The sequence below is a fragment of the Lates calcarifer genome, linkage group LG20 (genome assembly GCF_001640805.2).
Source record: "Lates calcarifer isolate ASB-BC8 linkage group LG20, TLL_Latcal_v3, whole genome shotgun sequence".
NCBI lineage: Eukaryota > Metazoa > Chordata > Actinopteri > Centropomidae > Lates > Lates calcarifer.
This window is the reverse complement of record NC_066852.1, coordinates 15,383,553-15,406,489: the sequence shown is the minus strand read 5'-3', so window position 1 is coordinate 15,406,489 and position 22,937 is coordinate 15,383,553. Positions and strand designations below refer to the sequence as shown.

The following is a 22,937-nucleotide window of genomic DNA, read 5'->3' as shown; positions in this document are numbered from 1 at the left end:
GTGTGAATATGTGTGTCTATGGAAAACAAAAGTAAGATTGTTGTCACCACTTCGTCCACAACATCATCTACGATCACAGATACATGGTCCATGATCGGAGAGACATTGTTGAGGATGAGGGAGACATTGTCCTCGATCAGAGACATTGTCCGTGATCGCAGAGACCTTGTTAAAGATGAGGGAGACGTCTCAATTATGTGTATGTGCTAGGCACACTAGACTACACTGTACAAAACAATATCAAGTCTACAAATAAAACATTGGAGGGAGTTGAATAGTTGATAGACACACAATTAATAATCATTTTACTTTTTCCTAAATATTTGTTGTTGTTGGTTCTTCAGGATTTGATGACAGTCAACTGTTCATTTTCTGAAACAGCCTCTAAAGTTTGTTACATGTTGTGGTTCAGCTGATGTTTAATATTTCTCTGTGCTTTCATGGTGAAACTGCTGATGAGGAATAGGTAGTAGTGTATTGATCATTTTCCTTTGAATGTTTTTCTGTGATTTCCTCCAGGTGTCACCAGTTCGTCCACAACATCATCTACGATCGCAGAGACATGGTCCATGATCGGAGAGACATTGTTGAGGATGAGGGAGACATCGTCCTCGATCAGAGACATTGTCCACGTTCGCAGAGACCTTGTCAAAGACGAGGGAGACGTTGTCCATGATCAGAGACATTGTCCCATGCTTCGTAGAGACCTTGCGATAGAATCGGCGGAGACGGGGGGTCACCGATTTGACGGCATTGCCCGCGATCATGGAGACATTGTCGATGATCATAGAGACGCCGTCTATGACCTCAGAGACATCGTCCACGATCACAAAGACATTGGCCATGATCACAGAGACTTTGTCCATAATCTCAGAGACATTGTCCGCGATCACAGAGACGTAGTCCACGATCACAGAGAGTCTTCGTACAGTGATGAAGTTCTTTGAGACCAGGACAGAGGCCTCCAGGTAATTCACAAACAGCTTTACATCAACTGTCCAACACAGAGCACTGACATTAAACTGTTTATGTTCAGTATTCAGTATATCAGAAAAGTGTAATAATAGAAGTAATCTGTAGTATAAAGATAATGTAGAAATAATGCATATTAATAGAAGTAATGTAAAAGTAATTAGAAATATCAGAAGTAAGATGTAATAGTTAAAGTAATCTGTTACTACATGTAGCAGTAAAAGCTATCTGTAAATTTACAAGTAATATGTAATGGTAAAAGTACTCTAATATTAGAGGTAACAGTAAAAATAATCTGTATGTAAAAATGTCACATTATATTAAGGATCAGTCAAAGTGGGATTGAAAAATATCTTAACTTCAGTTTGATTGTACATGATCAGAAATTCTTAATTATGTGTATGTGCTAGGCACACTAGACTACACTGTACAAAACAATATCAAGTCTACAAATAAAACATTGGAGGGAGTTGTTCATTAGTGTGTTCGTTTTAACTGTTGGTCAGAGGGTGATTTGAAAAAATATCTTTACAGTTTATATCAACCAGTTCTACACTGAGTAACTTAAAAGTTTTCACATAAGCTGCTGTTAAGACCTTTGTAAATTTGGTTGTTATTTATTAAATGAAAACAACACAAAACAAAGACATTTTAAATATGTGTTCATAAGAAGAAGGTTGAAATAATGATTCTGTATGTGACCATCTGTGGTGGAAGAAATACTCAGACTTTTTACTGAAGTATAATAAACAAGTTAAAATCCTGCATTCTAACATTGACTTAACTGATAGTGTTTATTGTGCAATTCACAGTAACATACAACTGCTTCAGTGATTAGTTGATAGACACACAATTAATAATCATTTTACTTTTTCCTAAATATTTTTTGTTGTTGGTTCTTCAGGATTTGATGACAGTCAACTGTTCATTTTCTGAAACAGCCTCTAATGTTTGTTACATGTTGTGGTTCAGCTGATGTTTAATATTTCTCTGTGCTTTCATGGTGAAACTGCTGATGAGGAATAGGTAGTAGTGTATTGATCATTTTCCTTTGAATGTTTTTCTGTGATTTCCTCCAGGTGTCACCAGTTCGTCCACAACATCATCTACGATCGCAGAGACATGGTCCATGATCGGAGAGACATTGTTGAGGATGAGGGAGACATCGTCCTCGATCAGAGACATTGTCCACGATCGCAGAGACCTTGTCAAAGACGAGGGAGACGTTGTCCATGATCAGAGACATTGTCCCATGCTTCGTAGAGACCTTGCGATAGAATCGGCGGAGACGGGGGTCACCGATTTGACGGCATTGCCCGCGATCATGGAGACATTGTCGATGATCATAGAGACGCCGTCTATGATCTCAGAGACATCGTCCACGATCACAAAGACATTGACCATGATCACAGAGACTTTGTCCATAATCTCAGAGACATTGTCCGCGATCACAGAGAGTCTTCGTACAGTGATGAAGTTCTTTGAGACCAGGACAGCGGCCTCCAGGTAACTGACAACAGACGTAAAAATGTCAAAAAAATCATGGTTTAGTAAGGTATCAAAATGCCATGAAACTGTGAGTGTATGGTAAAACATAAAAATGTCATAGGATAATGAGGGATAATAGCATCTTAATATAGTAAGGCATTAAATATTGTAAAAAGAGCCAAAAAATGTCAGTAATGTGTCAAAAAATGTCATATTATAGTAAGGCATTAAAATATGGTAAAAAAATCATATAGTACAGTAAGGCATCAAAAACCATCAAAAAATGTCTTTATATAGTATACTAAGGCATTAAAAAATGTAGTATAGTAAGGAGTCAAAAGTGGTCAAAAAATGTTATAGTACAGTCAGGCATCAAAAAATGTCATCATATAGTGTGGCATCAAAAGTAGTCAAAAAATGGTATAGTACGGTAAGGCGTCAAAAAATGTAGTATAGTAAGGAGTCAAAAACCATCAAAAAAATGTCAGTATAGTATGGTCTCAAAAATGGTCAAAAAATGTCAGTAATGTTCCAAAAGTGGTCAAAAAATGGTATAGTACAGTGAGGCATCAAAAACCATCAAAAAATGTCTTCATATAGTATACTAAGGCATTAAAAATGTAGTATAGTAAGGTGTCAAAAATCACTAAAAAATGTCATAGTAAGGAGTCAAAAGTGGTCAAAAAAGGTCATAGTACAGACATTAAAATATGGCAAAAAATGTCATATTATAATAAGGTCAAATATGGTCAAAAAATGTCATCATATAGTATGGTCTCCAAAAAAGGGGGCGTCCTCATAGCCGAATGGTTAGGGCATGTACCATGTGGACCCTAGTGGTCTGAGCAGGTGGACCCCAGTTCGACTCCCTATCCGGCCGGACCTTTACTGCATGTCATTCCCCCACACTCTCTCCCTGTTTCCTGTCTCTCTCTCACTGTCCTCATAAAAAAAAAAAAAAAAAAGTCAGTCGTGTCAAAAACTGTCAAAAATGTCATAGTATAGTAAGGCATAAAAAGCCATCAAAAAATGTCAGAGAATAGTATGTCTTAAAAATATTTAGATTTACTGATCAGTTTCTGTGATTAACACGTGTTCTTTTCTCTGCAGAAGGAGAAGACGACAGCAGTTGAAGACCTGAAGTGGATGAAAGAAAACAAAAACGTTATGAAGCTGTTAATTAGATAAAAGATCTCTACCATCTATAATTTAGACATGGGCACATTTTCCAAAGACTAATGTGTCTTTAAACACCTGTGAGAACTTTCAACTGCTTATGATACAATTGTTTAATTAATAATTGTACCACAGGCAGTGATGGTCACAAAGATGCTTAGTAGACATGTTCATCTTTGTAAAATGTGCTCATAACTACATTAACCCTAACCAGTGTTTCCTTGTGGTCAAATGCTGTGATGCTGTGATTTGTTAAATGTTGTCTGGAATAAAGTCATTAAAAGTGTCTTCCTAAGTCTTTTAAGTTGTATTTCTCTATTTTGAAATTTATGTTATACAAATCATTTTATTATAAGAAAATGTCATGATGATGATTCTCATGTTTACATTTTTTAGATTTTTTTTTAAGGTTTTATATTTTACACTCATTGTTTAGACATATTTTTAAAGGTTTTTAAATAATTTCTAAAAAGTTTCATACTTATGTTTATATTATTATATTAAAATATATTTTTAAAAGTTTCAAATAAAGATTTTAAAGACTTTATACTTGTTTTTTAGACTTGTTTGAGGGTACTTAACCTTTTATGAATTTGATATTTATTGTTTAGATATTTTTTTAAGGTTCTAAATGTATTTTTATTTTAGAAGTTCCATGCTCAATTCTTAGACCCATTTTTAAAGGTTTTTAATAGATATTTTTAAGGTTTTAATCTTATTTATCACACCTGTTTTTAAGGCTTTTTAAAAGTTTTATCCTTATTTTTATAATTTTATGCTTAATTTTTAGACATATTTTTGAAGGTTTTACAATTAATATTTAAAGGTTTACAAGTTATGTCAAGATTTACACTTATTTTTTATTAAAATGGTCACTATTCTATTCTAAACTATAGTTTTATAATTTTTGTTTTATTTATATATATTTTGTATATGTATAAGTAAAACTGATAAGTTACAACAGCTGTAATTTGTTGCTATTTGTTCTAGACAAGAGGTTTGAAAGAGTCAAACTGCAGCTGAGGTAATGACAGACTGAAATGAATAAACTAACACTGACCTTCTGGAAATATCTTCACGTCTGTCTCTTCACTCTGTGATTTAATGGTTTGAATCCTTTGGAGAGAGACACAACAAACATTAATAAAAAAGATGTGACTTTTAACACATCAAAATAAAAGCACAGTGCGTGTAAAGTAAAAGACACTAAATCTACAAAGAAACCAGAGTGTAGACTAAGTGGTTCTGGACTAATCAGAACTAGTCCAAGAGTTAAATTTGCTTCATACACAAAGACAGAAGCTGCTGCTCTGATTGGAGAACTGACTCCATCAGCTCCTGATATTCACACAACAGCAGTGGATGGAAATGTTTTCTTTTCTAAAGTGAGTTAAAATTTGGTTGATAGAAGCCAAAATGAAGCAAAATGACTGTTTCTAATGTGACAATGAACTGAATAAGTTCTTCACATTTTTATGATTTACTGTACTGATGAGAGAGCAAGGAAGAGAGAAAGAGACAAAGAGAGGCAGAGAGAGAAGGGTAAGGAGAAAGTCAAAATGAGAGAAAGCGGGGCACATATCAAAAGATAATCAAGCTGATTATTGGCCCAAATCCCCCCCCCCAACAATCAAAGCCAGCAAAGGCCAGATTATCAGTTGGTTCTAACGATTATCTTGATCAGATTCTCCTGTTGTGTGAGGTGTATTCTGAGTGATTTTACCCTCCCTGATCTGCTCCGAAGACAATCAGATCAATAAATATTAAACATGTTCAATATTTACGATTGAAAACCCTGCATGTGGGGAGTACACCGAGGAAAGCTGAGCACGCACTCTGTGGATTGTCACGTGGAACGAGGCATTGGCCGATAAGGAAGCAAGCTGACTGAAGACGTTTGAGAGTCCAGCCTCTAGTTGTTGGTGGTGAATCTGTTGTGTGTGTGGTGTGTTGTGTTAGTCTTCACCTTGCACATCACGCACTATAAGAACAAAACTCTGAAATCTGACAATATTTGTCGTCATGTGTGTGGTCTCTCAAATTTTCTACATCGGGTAAGATTTTAAAAATCTTTTAGTGTGTGCCAGGCTTAAGAGAGCGAGGGAGAGAGAAAGAGACAGAGAGAGACCTGATTTTTAAATTCTTCATTTTCTTTGAACTGTGCATTCATGATCTATGTAAATAAACTTTGATAATGAGTTAAGTCTTTTTGTGACAAACCAATCCATTCAGACTTCAGATCTACTGAAGATATATAATTCAATGTCAGTGCTCTGTGTTGGACAGTTTATGTAAAGCGGTTTGTGAATTACCTGGAGGCCTCTGTTCTGGTTTCAAATAACTTCATTGTGTGAAGACTCTGATCGTGGACGAAGTGGTGACACCTGGAGGAAAAAAAAGAGAAACATACAAAAGAAAATGATCAGAACACTGTGACCTATTCCCCATCAACGGTTAAACATTTTCCACATGTTACAGGAGTGTCTCAGAAAATAGGTTACTGTCACATACGACAAGAAAAAGCATCACAGAATCAATAACAATAAATATTTGGGAAAAATTAACTAAAATGATTATTTTAAATCTTACATTTCTGTATTAATTGTCTGTTAACTAATCACTGGAGGAATCATGTATATTACTGTGAACTGTATAATAAAAACTTTCACTTAAGTACATTTAAATTTTGGTATTTTTAATTATACAAAATTAACTGACAGCTACTTTGAGTTTTTTTTATTATTATAACTACTACTATTTTCTGACAAATTATAGACACAATTAATCTGTTATTATTATATTCAATATTTAAACAATAACACTATTACTAACATTAATAATTCAGCTCATCAACACATTTTGTCAGACTGGGTAAATCTTTAGGACACATACCTGTTTGGTTTGTAAGGTGAGAACTGGTCTTCCTGTCCAGGCTGCAGCAGCTGAACGAGTAAACCTGGAAAACACAAATACAACACTTGAAAAACAAATAACCTCATTAATAAAGAATAGTTCACCTCCAGAACCTGAACCGTGTAGAACAATACAATACTGCAAACTTAACACAAGAACCTTGACAATTGCACTTTGAGTTTTGAGGTGAATAAATTGTGTTAATAGAAAATGACTTCATTGATCTCAGAGAGAAAAGCAATTTTAAAATAGTCTTTAATAATATAGTTAGTTTTAATAATAATAACAGTAATTTCAGCCCATACATTGTGACCTACTCTTGGGGCTTAAAACTTGTGGAGGAGCAAGGAATTAAAATCTAGTTTTCAAGCTTGTATTTAACTCAAAACTGAGCTCAGTAAAGTCTCAAGTCACCAGAAACAAACTTCTAATCAATAATATACACAGGGGATCAATAGATGGCTATGGTCAGATTCCTACCACAAAGTTACAAAGACACACAAATAATAGAGGCAAAAAACTGAGTTGCAAAATAATCACAATGAGATGCTTAACTGCCATACTGAAACACCAAATTACCACAAAGGAATGTTGAATGACCTGGAATAGACACAATACAACCATAAAGAAGCTGACCATAAGCAGATGTAAAACAGCCAGCTAGACACGCAAAACGATAAAATACCACCACATAGTGACACAGAATGATCACATCGACATGATAGTCCGCCATAAACTGTCTTAAAATGACCAAGTTGGAGCACAACAACACTTTAACCCCCGCAAAAGCTCCAAAGACATAATTTAAAGATAAGGCTAAAGCTAACGCTTGTCGCAGATGCTAACGCTATCCACTGATGCTAATGCTAACACCCTAGTGTAAAACAGCCAGGTAGAGTTAATTATAAAAATGACCACAAATGTCCACAAACCGATGGCAACGACATGTTAAACCCTTCCGTCCATGTTAGGTGCCCACAACTCATGTCACAGACACCTTAGTTACAGAAACACACTTTTAACCACGCGATATAAATGACTGATAATAGAATTAGACAGTATCATACAAGATAATGCTAATGCTAACGCCTGCTGCTAATACTAACGCTCTCTGATAACATTAATGCTAACGCTAGCCGCTAACTATGTGTCTTACCTTCGCGCCGCAAATGAATTCAGCATTCAGTCTCACTCGTGTTCGACAAAAAAACAGCTCCAGAGTTAGTTTTAGCATCCACGCTTCCTCGGCAACGACGTTTTCTCACAGTACTGACAAACAGAAGCAATGCCTCAAACGTGATTTAAATCTGTTTTCCGCTTCGTTTCTCCGCCTCTTTGTGCTCCTCCCAGAAGCTCATAGCCAATGACGAGACACGTTATAGACAATGACGACATACGCTAACATTGGCAGAAAAACGCTGGTTGGCCGGCCGTATATGGTCCACTTAGCAACCGGCTGAAAAGTGTCTGATAAAGGAAACGCTAAACCACAAAATCAAAATACATTGTGTTAAAATGAAGGCACGGTTTTGAGCTATGTAATGAAAAATAAACACAACACTTTTATTTTTACTGGATAAAGGAATATTTATTTACAAAACAAGTTATATTTTTTTATTAAGCTCCACATTATGTACCCCCTGTTTATCACCGTGTTTAATGCATTATTATACCGTCATAATCCTTGTCTGTCTTTACTGAGTAATACATAAAAATGCTTACAATCATTCTCCAGGAATAATGTCATGTGGAAAACATGGGTCATACAAATTCAGGAATAGTGACCTGTAGATGTGTAACAGGCACTAACACATTTTCATACTAAATTCATATTAGTCTTGTTATAGTCTTATTAATCACACACATTATATCTTTGTTATAAATGTTTTCTGACTAACACCCACTGAGCATCATGTATATTAACAATATCACAAACGTCCTGCCTTGTCTCATCCTAAACCCACTGATTTTTCCTACTTTTCAGCACAAATCCACCTGTAAAAACTGTAAAACACACTTTTACATAACAGTTTTTTGGACTGGGTAAACAAGTACATGATGTTACATGTTACTGTTCTCAGTCATTATGACTGTAGCCTCACATTTAATGTACAAAGATCAGATGAGATCTTGGTTAAGTCTCAGCAAAAAAGCTTTTTTGTTTGTCAATCTGAGGGAACGCTGGATCTAAAAAGAACATTTAAATTATTATAAAAAGGCCTAAAGCATATACAATTTGGGGATACTTAAATCTTCCATTAAAACCCAGTCTAATTTATTTTGGATTATTGACCCAATAATGAGAATGATGATGATGATGATGAATAAATAAAATGTGCAGAGACAATGAAGTTTTTGGATATTGTACAAAAATGTTCAGATGTGTTTAAATTAGGGGTCATAGAGGTGAGAAAAACTGACTGGCATGATACAGTACAGTAACTATTCTTTTTTATAGTCCTCCTCAATTTTCAGCTTCTCGGTGTTGTTTCTGAGGAAGGTTGCATCGTTGCTCACTTGTACCTTGTCAAAAAAATTGAAATCTGCCACATAGCGGCCACCTGTGGTGCTGAACAGCACCGGCTTGAACTCGTAGCCCCAGAGAATCTCCTGAGGAACGTAGGAGGTGCGGCTCTGACACGTGGCTGCCGTCGACTCCATTGTGGCATTGAGAGTGATCAGCAGCTCAAACTCTCGAGTCTGAAGGTTTTCTGCATTCAGTCCTGCCAGCGGGCTGTGCTCGTCCAGAATGTGGTAGAAGGTGAGCGGGAGGATGAGGAAAGGGCACTCCCCACTGGAGTCCATGTGGAAATCAACAGAGGTCTGGTGGAGTTGTGTTTTCTCACCCTCCTCTGTCACATTTGAGTTGAAGAGTTTTCCTGTTAGCTGGCACTGGATCAGAAGGCTTTTCCGCATGTTAGCCACTCTCACCATCAGACACAGCTTGCCTTGGTGCCGGCAGATCACCGCCAACTGGCTGAACTTGATGGTCTCCGCTCGCTTCTTGGGTCGAGCCAGTTTGGCTAGAAAGGCACCTGTGACAAAGATCTCAGCGAGGCCGGTGATGACAAGCTGAGCCACCAGTGTGAAGATAGCCAGAGGACATTCCTCTGAAATGTAACGAAAACCATAGCCAATGGTGGTTTGTGATTCCAGAGAGAAGAGGAAGGCTCCAGTGAGTGTCTCCACATTCATCACGCAGGGCGTGTGGTTGGAATTCAAACCACCTTCAAAGTCTCCATTACCCATGCCAATGAAGTAAAAGATGACCCCAAAGATGAACCAAGTCATGATGAATGTGGAGGCAAACAGAGTGAGTTTGTAGCGCCATTTCATGTCCACCACAGTGGTCCAGATGTCATGCAGGTACAGCTTGACCATGCCCTCCACATTGTCAATTCGCACATTGTTGTGGCCATCCTTGGACACAATCCTTCGTGGGACCTCCACCTTCTTATTGGCCATGATGCTCTGGGTAAATTAAGACTGTGTCTTCTCAGTTTTGCATTGCAAATGGCAGGGCTGAAAAGAGACCAGAAAAGATATGATTATTATCCCACCTGGATCCATTTACATTAAAAAGTTAAAGTGTCATCCAAACATATTTTCCCTAATGGTATCTAGCCATGTAGCCATGTGTTTTTATTGGTCCAGTTTTTGAGATATCTGTCTCTAAGCTTTCTGCCTCTGTCCCAGTACAATGGAGGTGGATGGAATTTAATATGCTGTGCTAAACTTGTTTTTCCAGTTGCAGTATCATAGTTACTCTGGATAATCCATAGACCACACTATGACCAGTTTTCAGTAAAACTACTTTCTACACAAGCCATACACTACCAGAAAAGTTCTGCATCTTTTAGCCAATTTATCACAAAGGAACAGCTCAACATTCTGGGTTATATGCTTATTCGTCCTCTTGCTAAGAGTTAGATGAAGAAGATCAATACCAATGTCCTATGTGTTCATTCAATTCAAATACCAGTACTGAACAAAAGTGAGCATATGCACAGTGAGAGTTATTTCCATATAGCTAAAACATGAAAAAAAAAAACAGTGCAACTTTAAAGTTAATCAAGATTTGTCCTCTGAAGGGGACAAAAAGTACAGCAGAGCATTTGACAAATTACAGAATCAATAAAAATATTTCACAAAATTCAATGTACGGAAAAAACACTATCTGCAAAACACACTGCTCTGACAGACTTCTTGTGGTTAACACACTGATAAAGTTGAAAGTTAACCTTGTAGTCAGCCATTGCAGGAGCCTGAGGACACTTGCCGCAACTTTAAATAATCACTGATTGATGATAAATCTGATGTGTGTTATACTCACGTCCTGTTGTGCTGCCTTGTTGAATAGTTTTGGGTGTTTGCCTTCAGTTGTCTCAGGGCAACTCACACACAATCTGTAAGATGAAGCTGCCAGAGAAAATCTAGTTCAGTGTCTTCTTTCTCCTATTGTTCCGGGCTGTGAGCGCTGAACTTTGGCACAGTGGTATTTAGGGTAGAACAGAGATGAGAGACAAAGCCAAGCTGTAAACTCTGATCTACATGTGGGTTGGCTTTTATTCCCCCCACCTCCCCTACCTGTACGCAGGTGGGAACAGCAACACTTGGAAGTTTGTTTTGCTCCTTTTATGGTTGTTGTTGCTTTACACACACACCCAGATTTACAGCTTCCAGTACCTCACAGTTTTCTGAAGGGCATTTTGACCTCTTGGGTCACTTTTGGTGTCAATACAAATAAATGGTTGTCCGACCGATGCTGTAACTAAAAACTAGACGAGGCAAAATTTACAAACATAAAGAAATGTTTAGGTTAATAACATCAGTAGAACTGGAAGGAACATCATAGACAAAATACTTTGGCATTTGTACAACAAAAAAGAAACTAAAAGTTTAATTATAAAACCTATACTTGTTAGCCATGATTATAATGTAACACAAGCTTTTTTTATCCCCAACCTTTCTTCAAAAATGTATTGTGTATGTATTGGGAAATTTACTACTCATGATCACATAAGTACTTGACACTGGGCATTTGGACAACTGTCTGCTGCTACTTTAACTGCATTACTGCCTCTGCTGTACATAAGTTTGTGTGACATATTTTGTATATTCTATTTAGTATATTTTCTATTTTAGTTTTTACTTTTATTTTATTCTGTTCTATATATGGTTATATATATATATTTCATATTTGAGTTTTCTTAGTCGTCTTCTCAACTTTTTCTATATGTCATGTACATAAAGAAAATTTGACAATAAAAAAAATCTTGAATGTTGAATGTTGAATCTTGAATTGTTGGACCATTTTGCTAATTAAAGCTACACAACCCAAACTCATGAACTCAGCAGCGCTGGTCTGGGGACTTCATCAATTAAAATGTGAAAATAGAGGATCAAGTTTTGCATGCAGCATTTGTGTAATTGTTAAAAGAAGATGAAAGAGGTGTCATTTAAGTGCAATCCTGAAAGAGGTTAATGTCAGATAAAATGTAAAAACACGTCATTTGAAATGTGAGCAATAAAAGGAGTTGGAAGTGTTGACTGAAGAGACAAAGCTGAAATAAGTTAAACTGGCACTTAAAATGTAAAAATCAGCTCAAGTGTGAGTTGATGTGTAGGTGGTAAGAGCTGGTCAAACTTTAAAGTATGAATGGAAGATCTAAGAGGAGTTGAAGTCAGTTTAGTTAACTGGACAACTTGCACAGTGAACAATTTCAAACTACTAGAATACAGTAAAAGTTGAATGTTTCTTTAAGTCTTGACCACTGGTTGTTCAGCTTTATGACCTTGACTCACACTCCTTGGTTTTGTTATTAACCTCATTCTTATTACCCACATTCCTGAAGGCTACGTGTGTGTGCGTGTGTGTTACTAAGGTATGAGATCACCTGTTGATTTCCGTGTTCCAGAGTAACAGTGTTTTCAGTAATGGAAAAACTGAGAATTGAGAGACAGAAATAATAATAATAAGCTCCGAGCCTGATGATCTTCACCTATCGTCACCTTCACACACTGTTAATACTACATGTACAGTTTTAGAATTAGTTAGAATGATTTTGGATTCAATCTTATTTTTGACTGAAGCTAAGGTGACATGGGAATGCGGTGGAGTCTTTGAAATCATGTGGCAAAATAGTTGTGCTGAATTATAAACATTGTATCTGTCAATTTCATCAGTCTATTGAAATAATAATATGTATGGTCTGAAAGGTGAATAAAGCTTTCCCATGTGACTCATCTCCTCATTGTGAAACACAGGTTAACTTTGAGCTTTAAAAAGAGGCCATTTGTCTCCATCATGATGATGATGAGCAGGTTTAACCAAGATGAAGGAGCCCAACCCCACCTAGTGAACAAAACGCAGAATGCATCACATATTGCTTTAAAACCAGCCAGAAACCTGAAACTTTTCTCTCCTTTACGCTGCCATCAGTGACCAAGTATAGATTAGATCGAGGTCATTGGTTTCTTTGTCTGATCTAAGCTAATTAGAATGATAATGGTTTTCTAAAAGCATAACTAATTGTCACCATAGCTATATACTTTGTTCACATTAGTATTTACCTCATCACACAGCAGACATCAGTCATAACATTATCTGACACAGAATAAACAATAGTTATTTTTATTTACAAAAAAATCAAGAACATGTTCCACTCCAGTACTCAGTGTTTTGGATACGTCTATAGGTATGTAAGCAGTGATCAATGTTGCATTGTTCAGAAATTGCACATGAACAGACTTTAGTTCAACCTAATTATTGACTCTCCACCTCGGCTTCTGCTTTAATGGCCACTTAGCTCGCTGCTGCTGACCTCTGTTAATTAGATGTCACCATGTGAACTGTGAGAACAACATAAACAAAGTGGAAGTTCTGTTACACAAGATACAAGCCTGGCACCAGTTTACATACACATGGCTGACTCAAGTAAAGTTAAAGTTGGACATCAGTGAAATTATCACGATTATCAGACGGCCATAATTGTTCCAAGTGCCATAAGTGGGTTCTTCCTCTGGGGGCGTGACAGTGTTCAGTAAATCTGTTTGAGTTATGCTCAAAAAAGAAAGGTCAGGAGGTCCTCAAAATCAATAGGGCAAAATCTATGGAGGCCATGAGCATCCACAGCTCCTTTAATGGGAATCCAGAAATTAGTTTCTGAGACGCTTGGGGAGATTCTAACCTCACGATGGAGCCAGTCAAGAGATCTGACATGAGTATGGCACTGACTGACCCTGCCATGCACAGAAAAGGAGAGAGAAGGAGAGAGAGAGAGAGAGAGAGAGAGAGAGAGAGAGAGAGAGAGAGAGAGAGAGAGAGGGAGAGAGAGACTGAGTCCAGGAAGGTGAAGTCCTTACGTTCATTGAGGTACAGGGTTAGCAGTGGTGGCCCTCAGGATGCCTCGCAGGACCTTGTAGTTGTTGAGAGGTTGGTTTTCTTTGGGGGGGTAACAAGGGCCACGTTCTGTTGCGTAGGAATAAGGGAACCGCAGCACCCAAAAACCATCAGGGGGCAACACTAAATCTGTCTGCTCTGGATGGAAAACTGGGCAGGGAGGAGGACCAGGTTGTACCTGAAAACACAATATATGAGAGTCAACATCACAATTATATTAAACACATTTATTCACACGTCTCTATTAAGGGTTGACTAAATATTTTGCAACCAGTTGTGAATAATGCCTCTTTCTTGCAGCAAGTTCAGATATATTATTCAGGTAACTATAGTGACATTTTTTTGACTTCCGAGCATCCACATGATGCTGCCTGTGTTATAACTTGAATTTTTTTACTCCAGGGTCTACACTGCTTCATTTAGATTCATTTGTTATGTGAGCTATGAACCTAGCTTTTTAAACATCTAAATATCTGAATGTGCCACAGCATATTATGAAGTTTTGGTTCACCATCTTCCTTGTTTTGGTGACAGTAAAACAATGAGCTTCCATATTTTGCACATCCTACAGAAAATGTAATAGATATGGATGATAAAGAGCAGCCCACAGCATTACTGTCTCAAATAAACAAATGTGTTTAAGTTACCAGATCTTTGTCACTGACCAATAATCTCCTGGAAGGTGCAGTACTAAAACATCAAGGCAAAAATCACACAGCACTAATGATGGATTCAACAGTTCTAACATGCTTTATCATTTGTAATAATCTCATTGATTTTAAGGCTTTTACAGAGTTCTAAACAAAGTGCTGATTGGAAGTGGAGTCACGTTCAGCTGTTTACCTGTGGGGTGAGGGTAACCTCTAGCGGAGCATCTGGCACCACAATAAAAAGGCGAGCCAGCTGGGCGTAGTGAGGCTTCAGGCCGCGGCCCTGGGAGGGGGAAGGGATATACAGTGGCATGTCGGTGTTTAGCACCCTGGTGGCAGGATCCTTGGCGCCCCCTGGCCCCAGCACCTTCACTATTTTATCAGGCCCAGAGCTAATGAAGCGTCTTCCCCTGCTGTCTTCATACTCAAACCCCACAAATGCTCGAGCCATATCGTCCCTCCTGCGACTCCTACCCAGCCCTCCAGTGCTCCCTCGCTTTCCCACCAGGGTCTTGTTAGGGGCTGGCCATGAGGAGGTGCCTCCATCCAAAGGCTCCGTGAGTCCTGTATCCTCCTCTGAGCGAGAGCGGATCACTAGGTCCCACGGCAAGAGGAAGGAGGATCCGGGGACGAAGCCTGGCTGTTCCAGACCGGTGTGGCAGTTGTATGATTTTGCTGGACCCAGCTTGACCAGGGACCAGCTGGAGAACTTGGGTAGCAGGCCCTTGGGGCATCCAGAGTGCATCATGCCGGGGAGGTACTCTACAGTGGAGGGCTGGCGATCTACGAGACTTGGTCTCTTTTGCTGGACTTGAGCTTCGGTTCCGTCTCCATCACCGTAAGGACCCAGACTGTCCGTGGACTGGCCTAGACTGAGAGCCAGGCTGAGACTGGTGTCTCCTGGCGTATGGCTCTGGGCAGTGCTTGGCTCCTTCAGCCTCTCTGCCTCACCAGACCCGGAGGCCTCACATGGGAGTCGCTGAGCTTGGTTGCAGGCTGGGGCTGGGTCAGGCGTGCTGGGTTGGAACACTGGAAACTCAATCCTCTCCAGCTTCCCGCAGCATTTCTCCTCCAGCATCTATTCAGGAAGAACAGAGTTACAGAGCATGTGTAACAAAGATGGGGAAAAACTAATATTTGTAAAAGTATATTATATGAGATTTGAGACAGAAATCTGGAATCGTTGGCAGCCATAATATAAAGAGGGTGTAATAATGTACATTGTATCGTTTTAAGACAGACTGGAAAAAATTTGAGCCTATTCTTTAATGTCTTGGGTCACATTGCCAGTGTGGGCAAATCAAGCAGCAGGGACTGCCTTTACGGCAATATTGAATTTTGAGTATTTTTACATCACTGGAATGAAGTGTCAGCTATGAAATTAATATCCATTGGCTCTCCACAGGAACGCACTTCTTTAAGGGGAAATACAAAACTCGCCATGTTGACTCACAAGTGATCAACAGGAAGTGCAGTGTAAGGACACTACAACAATAAGAGCTTAGCACCAAAAATAAAATAGGATGTGTCAGATTAGCTCTATCAGAGCTGTGTATGTGATACAAGATAAGATAAGATAATCCTTTATTAGCCCCACAATGAGAAAATTTACATTTAATTTATTTGACAGCCAGTCTAGAGAATCTGCTCTGTCGTGGTCCTCAGAAGAAGAACTGTAATGTGAATCTAACCTGGTAAAAATCATGATTGGCAGCCTGGATGTCAAATGGATCCTCTCGAGGAGCCTGTTTCCTGCCACAGTTACAGGAGCTGGTGGAGCGCCCCCTGCTGTTGTGGTTCAGGACGGGTGGGTTGCGATCCATGTCTGGTTTCTCACCTGCAAAAATCAGTGTCAGATTTCAGGCAACTTTGATATTGGTTTTATCCAACTCCTTTGAAATGTACAGTATATAAATATACACATATTCAAACATGCATATACATTAACACATGCAGAACTTTATGTATATATTTGCAGAAGATATTCAACTTTCTGAGTGTTTCACCCTCAGTTACCCATCAAGCATTTTTGTCTCCCACTACTAATTAATATATGTGCATGTTTGCCTGAAGCTGACTGAAATAAAAAGAAGGTAGTGGTCACCTGGCTGAGGCAGTAGGTGGAACTTGTGAACACAGTGCTGGTCAGTCAGGCTTCGCTCCTCACACAGCTGGTGGCCGTTGCTCCAGAACTTGTAGCAGTCCTCATGAAGTTGAAGTGCGTAACGCTGGAAAGCCACACCGCGAGCGTGCTGGCTGTAGACCCGCAGAGCCTGAGCCAGCTGGTTTTTGTGCACCGTTGTGGTGTAGTTATGGGGAAGGTTGGACTGGTAAGCGCTGTGAGCCAGTGGCAGAGCTTTCTGACACCTGTTCTCAGAGAACTTGGTGTCAGCTTCGAGAAAACCCTCCAAGACCTTCAGCTGGCTTTGCACTTTGGTGGCTAGCTCAGCTATTTCTTCATCTGTGTTGCTAATTAGGACTTGGTGGAGTCTGGAGGCGACTTGGACCCATTTGGAGTAGGTCGGCAGCTCAAAGTGCGAAGGCTGTGGGTTGCGGCCGACGCTGTCGTCAAAGCCTTTCTTGGTCAGCACCAGCTCTACATGTTGCCAGAGGAATTCCTTCAAGCTGCAGTCCACCAACTGACCGCCCATTGACATGGTGCCTGAGTCTCCGCTGCAGCTGGATTGCCGGGCTGAACGTCTCATCTGCTGGTAACGCCTCGGTCCTGACACTGATGTGGTGGAGTCCTGGTCACACAAGATGCAGTTAGACCGCAGCTGACCGATCAGGGCACCAACGGGGTCTTCATCCACTGCTGGTATCACATACACAAATGCTTGGTTGGCGGGCACGGTGAACAAGCAGTTGCTACTTTGGTTGGTCAGGACTCTGCTTTTACGGAAGATGCGATATATTTGGTCCTCCAGGGCATGCTGCAGCCTCCTCCTGGGAGAGTGCTTTTTGGGTTTGTCTGGGTTTCCTCCAGACTCGCCGTTTGCAGAAATCTTTGGAATAACAAACAAAAGAGGGAGAAGAGAAATATTAACATGGGAAACTAAAAGTGATGCATCTGAATACATTTTGAAAAAATTAAGTAGGGGATTAATCAGTTATAAGTTGATGATCACTTCAGCTCTAGTTTGCTGTGTGGCAGTTGATTTGTGATACTTTGATTGAATATAAATACATTTAAGAATATGCACCATCACGGCTATATCTACCAGTGAGGCCCCCATGTCTTTTTGTTTTGTGACTCTTCATAGATGTTTTGAGTCTCTTTCTAGTTGTTTTGAGTCTCTTTTGTTATTTTGTGTCTCTTTGTTGTTGTTTTCAGTCTCTTTACAGTTCTTTTAGGACGTTTTTGACGGACTTTACAACCAGGTTGATCAGCAGCCCCTGTGCTTGCACTCAATTTCCCATTCAGTCCATGATACTAACAAGCCAACTACCTATCACCTTCAGACTGTAGTAGTAGATTCCATGATGGGTGTCATATATGCATAACAGAGAGATAGTTTGGTACAGTTTTCCTACACAAGACAGGGCTTCAAAATGACAGAATAAGCGCCTGCAACAGACCTTATAGTTTAGTAGCTGAACACTGTGAATCTGTGGGCTTCAGGGCCTCTGATTACTGGGGCCACGGGGCCGCTGAATGTGTTGAATATTTTGTGTGTCATGATTTTAAATGTTGTACTTAATTTTATATATTTGATTGATTGAATAGATTTGATTTGAATAGATTTGATTAAAAAGAAGACCTTAAGAGTGCCGTTCATCTGGAAGACGAAGAGCAGGCGCGGAGGGCAGGGCCGACAGTTCACCTTCCACTCTTTGGACACCGGGCAGTCTTTGATAGCAGCCCGGATCAGGGGCAGCACCTTCTGTCGCAGGGCATCCAGGGCTCTGAAGAGCCGGTCGTAGGTAACATCGAAGGTCTGATTGGGGTGGACGAGCAGGAGGACGTGGCACACAGAGAACATGTAGAGCAGGTGGAGGCAGTGCTGCCTATCCAGCCCTTTCCAAAAGTCGTGGGCATCGGAGTGGCCGGTGCCGGCGCTCAGAGACTGACAGGCCCGCAGCAGCTGCCGACTGTCGCAGACGGAGGAGAGCAGCAGGTACAGGACCCGGTTTTCCTGGTTGTAGAAAGCCTGGATGTGGCTGTCCGCAGTACCGCCGTCTTCCGCTCCACCGAACAGCGAGAAGATGTGTTTGTCCGCCAGAGTGTTGATAAGAGACTCTTTCAGCGGCCCGGGCTGCATGTTGCTTTTACCGAATATACCGACAACACACAAGCCGTCGTCCCGGTAGGCAGCGTCCTCCAGGAGGTCTGACTGAAGCAGCGCCCCGATATTCACAGGGACAGCCATGTTCGCCTCCTTCATGTTGGAAAAATCAGGGGAATAATAATAACGACGCACCCCTTTCCGGGTTCGTGACACTAAAATGTCCGAGTAGATTTGCTCTAACGTTCCTTTAATTTAAACCTGAAAAGAAGGATTTTACTTCAGTAAAATTAGCAATTCCACACAGTAAAAATTAAATATTAGAGAATTAAATCCGACACGTAATTATTATTATATATTACATACGTGGACTCTTTAAAGTTAATTACTAGAGGTGGTTACACTTACGAACAAAACAAAACAAACAAACAAACAAACAAACAAAAAGGCAAGGAAAGAATCGATTGCGAGTACAATCCTGCAATACTACTGACCCTAATTCTGAAAATCTATTGTTAAGGGTCTTAGGGTTAACGTCTCTCATTTTTAGTATTAAGGGCACATACAGTGTTGTTTTTGTAAATGACAAATTTACTTCAACCGAAAGAGGAAAAGTTTCATTTGTGATTGTTGACCTTTATAATTTGTTTCAGTGCCATGTTGTCATTTAACAACATAGCCTTCTAGTTCTCGGTATAATGGATACTGTATTATCCTTTTTATCATAGTATCTACTGCAACAGGAATATTTTCTTCATCGTATGTCTTACATTTAATTACATTATCGAATAATGATCATAATACAATAATGAAAATAATCCTTAGTTGCACTCCTAAAAATGAAGTATTGTTGTGGTTCTTCATAGAGATCCTCTTTTTCTGACAGGAAGGTGGGCATTTAGAGAATTTGCGTAGGCCTGTGCGGATATAAAATATATATAAAATTTCCATTGAATTATTCTGGTATCGGAAAAAGACAATTACAGCATATATATTTAAAGTATAAGGCTCATTAATAAAAACCACCCTCACACGTCTACAAAAAGGTCTCAGACGTCAGACGATGGGAGGCTGCGTGCGCGTTCATGAAGTAGATGTAAACCGCTGCGTTCTCTCTGACGTCACCGCCCTCTGATCATCCGAAATCCCCGATAACGCGGTGCGCGCTCCCGCTCGGCTCTGAATGGGGGCTCGGTCCAGCCAGTGACAGCTCCTCCTGTAGTATAATCGTAGACGCCACGGTCCACTCATCCAGTCAGGTTCCGCTGCTTCCAGACGCACCGGATAGTTAACGGCACCGCTCCTCCGGTAGTAGCTGCACATTTATTCAGGTAGTCTGGCAGCGCGCTGACAATCCAACTAGTTCGGTTAGTGTTCTGACTCTTCTCGTCTTAGCCCGGCAAGTTAGTGTACTGACGGGCGGAGCTGTCTCTGTCTGTCCAGGAATGAGAAATGATGGCCGGCTCTGCAGCAGAGGAGAAAACCTTCCGACGGTTCTTGGAGCTCTTTCTTCGGGAGATGAGAATGCCTCTGCAGGAGAGCGACCCGCTACCGATGCGCCCCTTGACGGACCTGGTGTCTGAGGACGAGGTGGAGGGGGAATGCCTCGACCTGTGTCTCCAACACCTCTACAAATAGTTAAGTGTCCACTTTTCAGTCACGGCATGTTGTTATTTCTGTGTGTCTAACGTCAAATGAACCCGGTGCAGCGGTGAAATGGTGGTGTTTTGAACGTCAGTATTTATATCTGTGGAGAGCTGTAAGGAGGTGAGCGGGCTGCGACCCCGGCTGGGTCCAGATCAGATAAGCTGGGATGCCCGCTGGTTGACTCGCATGGATGCCAGCCACCTGCTTCGTGCCATGCAGGGTGTGTCCAGCACCAAGTTTAGACAAGTGTCTTTGCAGAAACGTTAGTAAGGGGAATTAAGGCTAAAGCAGAAGTTAAAAGCGGACACTGCGCGTCGGCTCAGCCTCGACCTGGGCTGTGTTGTACTGCGCTGTTTTCTATGTCTGTGTATTGCATCTTATTTGGTGCCACAAATCGACGCCAGCGGTGACAGAGCTGGAGGTCCACAAAAGGTGAACCCCTGGTTTTGCGTAACAGCACGACGTCATCATGGTGTAGGAGAGGGGGAGGAAGCCATCGCCATCACTGCTGAGCGCATCTTCATGCAGGCTAAAAATAACCTACCGGTTACGTTATTAGCCCCAATCGTTAGACTGATCGTTACACTCTAAAATCCAAGACACAGACTAAATTGTCACAGATTGAAGTGTTGCTCTCTGGAAATATTTGTAGTTCATGGATTTAGTCAGACCTGCTCGTGACATTCAGATGACAGTTCAGGGTTTTTTTTTCACCTAAATCTCACTGTACTCCTCCTTCAAAGGGGGGCTGCAAGGAAAGAAGACATTTTCAGTGAGAAAGGACACTTAAAATGCACCGCACAAACCAATTTCATACATTTTACTGAGAGAGGATGCTCTGCTTATCATATGCATAATTTTAATTAGGCAGCAGCAGGATTAAATTCTTAAGAAACCAGGGTTTAAAACCTGGACAAACTTGGCAGAAACAGTAAAACCAAGATGAATCTAGCAGCTGAGAGAGCTCTGCCCTGAGCTCTGCTGCCTGGCCTGGTTTTGAATCCAAAATAGGTGCAGAAACTGTGCTGGGAAGAACAGGGTGGAAGGACTCATCTAGGGCACTAAGTGGCAAGGGGACTGCTGCTTGCATGTATGTCTGAAAATGACTTTACCAGTCAGTTTGCACACAGACCCTATAGGCACATATGTATGCTATCGTGCGTCTCGGGAAGGTCAGGGTGCACTCCAGCAGTGATGGAGAACATGTGTTGGTGGCAGGATGGATCACACACAAACAGCCAGTAGTGCTGTCAGCTGTTTTCACTAAGCCAGAGAGCAGGATGAGTCTGATTGGAAGGGTTCACTCGTCTAACTGTCCTTGTCCGGATTGGTATCACACGTTCATCTCGTCTTTGTCACGATGTCCAGGCTTGAGTATAAGGTTGTTCAGTTTTAAACACTCAACATATTACACAGCCCTAACCCCTCTCCCCTCCCATGGCAGGATGCACACACATGCCTATTTACTGTTGTAGACAAACAGTGGAAAAATGAGAGTTTTATGTTCTGTATTGACCTGATTATTTCATGTTCTCCAGGTACATTTAGTGAAAACATGCACCTGTTAATGTGCTTTCTAGTAAAATCTGAGCCCCTTTTCACTTAAAGAGCTCCTGTGAGTTTTAGCATGTCTGGGTCTGTGAGAAATGTGAGCTGTAGTTGTTGAGTGTTAAAGGAATAATTCAACATTTTGGAAAACATGCTTATTCCCTTTCTTTCCAAGACCTAAATGAGAACATCGATACCACTCATGCTGAATACTGATGTTCTGTACTGATAATTTCAGTGCATTTTTGCTGATAATACTATATTTTTTACAGATTATAGAGTATATTTTACACCCTGGCACTTCTACTTTTACTAAAGGATCTCAGTACTTTGCTCACTACTGTAAAATACAAAAAGTTCAAAAATAGTTTTTTTTAACAACTCCCTGGGCTTCCTGACAACTACACGCCTTCTGATGTTGAACAAAGCTGAAACAAGGTGTTAACATGTGACTGTATGATGACTGGCTGTTGTAATATTTTAGTGGACAGCTCTCCAAAACACATGAGAGGATTGGTGAGTGATGTCAGTGTTACTCCTGCTCATGACCAGGTCTGGCTGAAAGCTGAAGTTGCCACAGTCATTTAAATGGAGTCCATCCAATCTGGCTTTGTTAAACGGCCGTTAGCCAAACTAACTAAAATAACTGCAGCTCACCGCCTAAGCTTGCTTTGTAACATATCCCTCTGTCTCTCTTCTCTGGCCGAGGTAGCGTCTTTATACATTTTTTCTTGTTTGAGTTGATGAATCACTCGCTGGCTTCTCTCCATGGAGCAGTTTATCTTAGGAGAACCTACCAGGAGCTGGCTCATCCAAGCTGCTCACAAGGTCAAGAGGGACAATCATTTTTGTTGTTTTATATACACAACTGACTGATTTTTGAGCTGGTAAGTTGCTAAAAGAAAGGTCAAAGGT

The 22,937-nt window shown here is 40.3% G+C and overlaps 3 protein-coding genes and 1 long non-coding RNA gene across 4 annotated transcripts in view; 1 reads left to right on the top strand and 3 right to left on the bottom strand.

The window, feature by feature from the left end:
• Positions 1 to 5,947: 5,947 nt before the first annotated feature.
• Positions 5,948 to 7,813, bottom strand: LOC127143701 (uncharacterized). The gene is made up of 3 exons (XR_007815301.1): positions 7,706 to 7,813; positions 6,529 to 6,592; positions 5,948 to 6,020 (listed from the first exon to the last, which is right to left on the bottom strand). It is a non-coding gene; the product is annotated as an uncharacterized LOC127143701 (long non-coding RNA).
• Positions 7,814 to 8,110: 297 nt separating this feature from the next.
• kcnj15 (potassium inwardly rectifying channel subfamily J member 15) lies at positions 8,111 to 11,102 on the bottom strand. Its single transcript, XM_018691899.2, has 2 exons — positions 10,883 to 11,102; positions 8,111 to 10,071 (listed from the first exon to the last, which is right to left on the bottom strand). Exon 2 carries the CDS (start codon positions 10,012 to 10,014, stop codon positions 8,992 to 8,994), a length of 1,023 nt encoding a protein of 340 aa, XP_018547415.1. The 5' UTR covers positions 10,015 to 10,071; positions 10,883 to 11,102; the 3' UTR covers positions 8,111 to 8,991.
• Positions 11,103 to 13,167: 2,065 nt separating this feature from the next.
• Positions 13,168 to 19,055, bottom strand: smg8 (SMG8 nonsense mediated mRNA decay factor). Its single transcript, XM_018691894.2, has 5 exons — positions 18,363 to 19,055; positions 16,706 to 17,606; positions 16,293 to 16,438; positions 14,795 to 15,679; positions 13,168 to 14,129 (listed from the first exon to the last, which is right to left on the bottom strand). Exons 1-5 carry the CDS (start codon positions 18,984 to 18,986, stop codon positions 13,917 to 13,919), a joined length of 2,769 nt encoding a protein of 922 aa, XP_018547410.1. The 5' UTR covers positions 18,987 to 19,055; the 3' UTR covers positions 13,168 to 13,916.
• A 90-nt stretch (positions 19,056 to 19,145) lies between these two features.
• Positions 19,146 to 22,937, top strand: part of ppm1e (protein phosphatase, Mg2+/Mn2+ dependent, 1E) — a 45,456-nt gene continuing 41,664 nt past the window's right edge. Inside the window, exons 1-2 of the mRNA XM_018691898.2 lie at positions 19,146 to 20,158; positions 20,271 to 20,464. Coding sequence (XP_018547414.1) covers positions 20,280 to 20,464 — 185 coding nt within the window. The 5' untranslated portion in view covers positions 19,146 to 20,158; positions 20,271 to 20,279. The remainder of the gene's footprint in view (positions 20,159 to 20,270; positions 20,465 to 22,937) is intronic.

What these genes read in the sequence shown, in the direction of transcription:
- kcnj15 (XM_018691899.2), bottom strand. Translation starts at nt 10,014, where the DNA reads ATGGCCAATAAGAAGGTGGAGGTCCCACGAAGGATTGTGTCCAAGGAT.
- smg8 (XM_018691894.2), bottom strand. Translation starts at nt 18,986, where the DNA reads ATGAAGGAGGCGAACATGGCTGTCCCTGTGAATATCGGGGCGCTGCTT. An exon ending in CCAATCATGATTTTTACCAG is followed by an intron (nt 15,680 to 16,292) that starts GTTAGATTCACA and finishes CTTCCTGAATAG; the next exon opens with ATGCTGGAGGAGAAATGCTG. An exon ending in AGGTTACCCTCACCCCACAG is followed by an intron (nt 14,130 to 14,794) that starts GTAAACAGCTGA and finishes TTGTGTTTTCAG; the next exon opens with GTACAACCTGGTCCTCCTCC.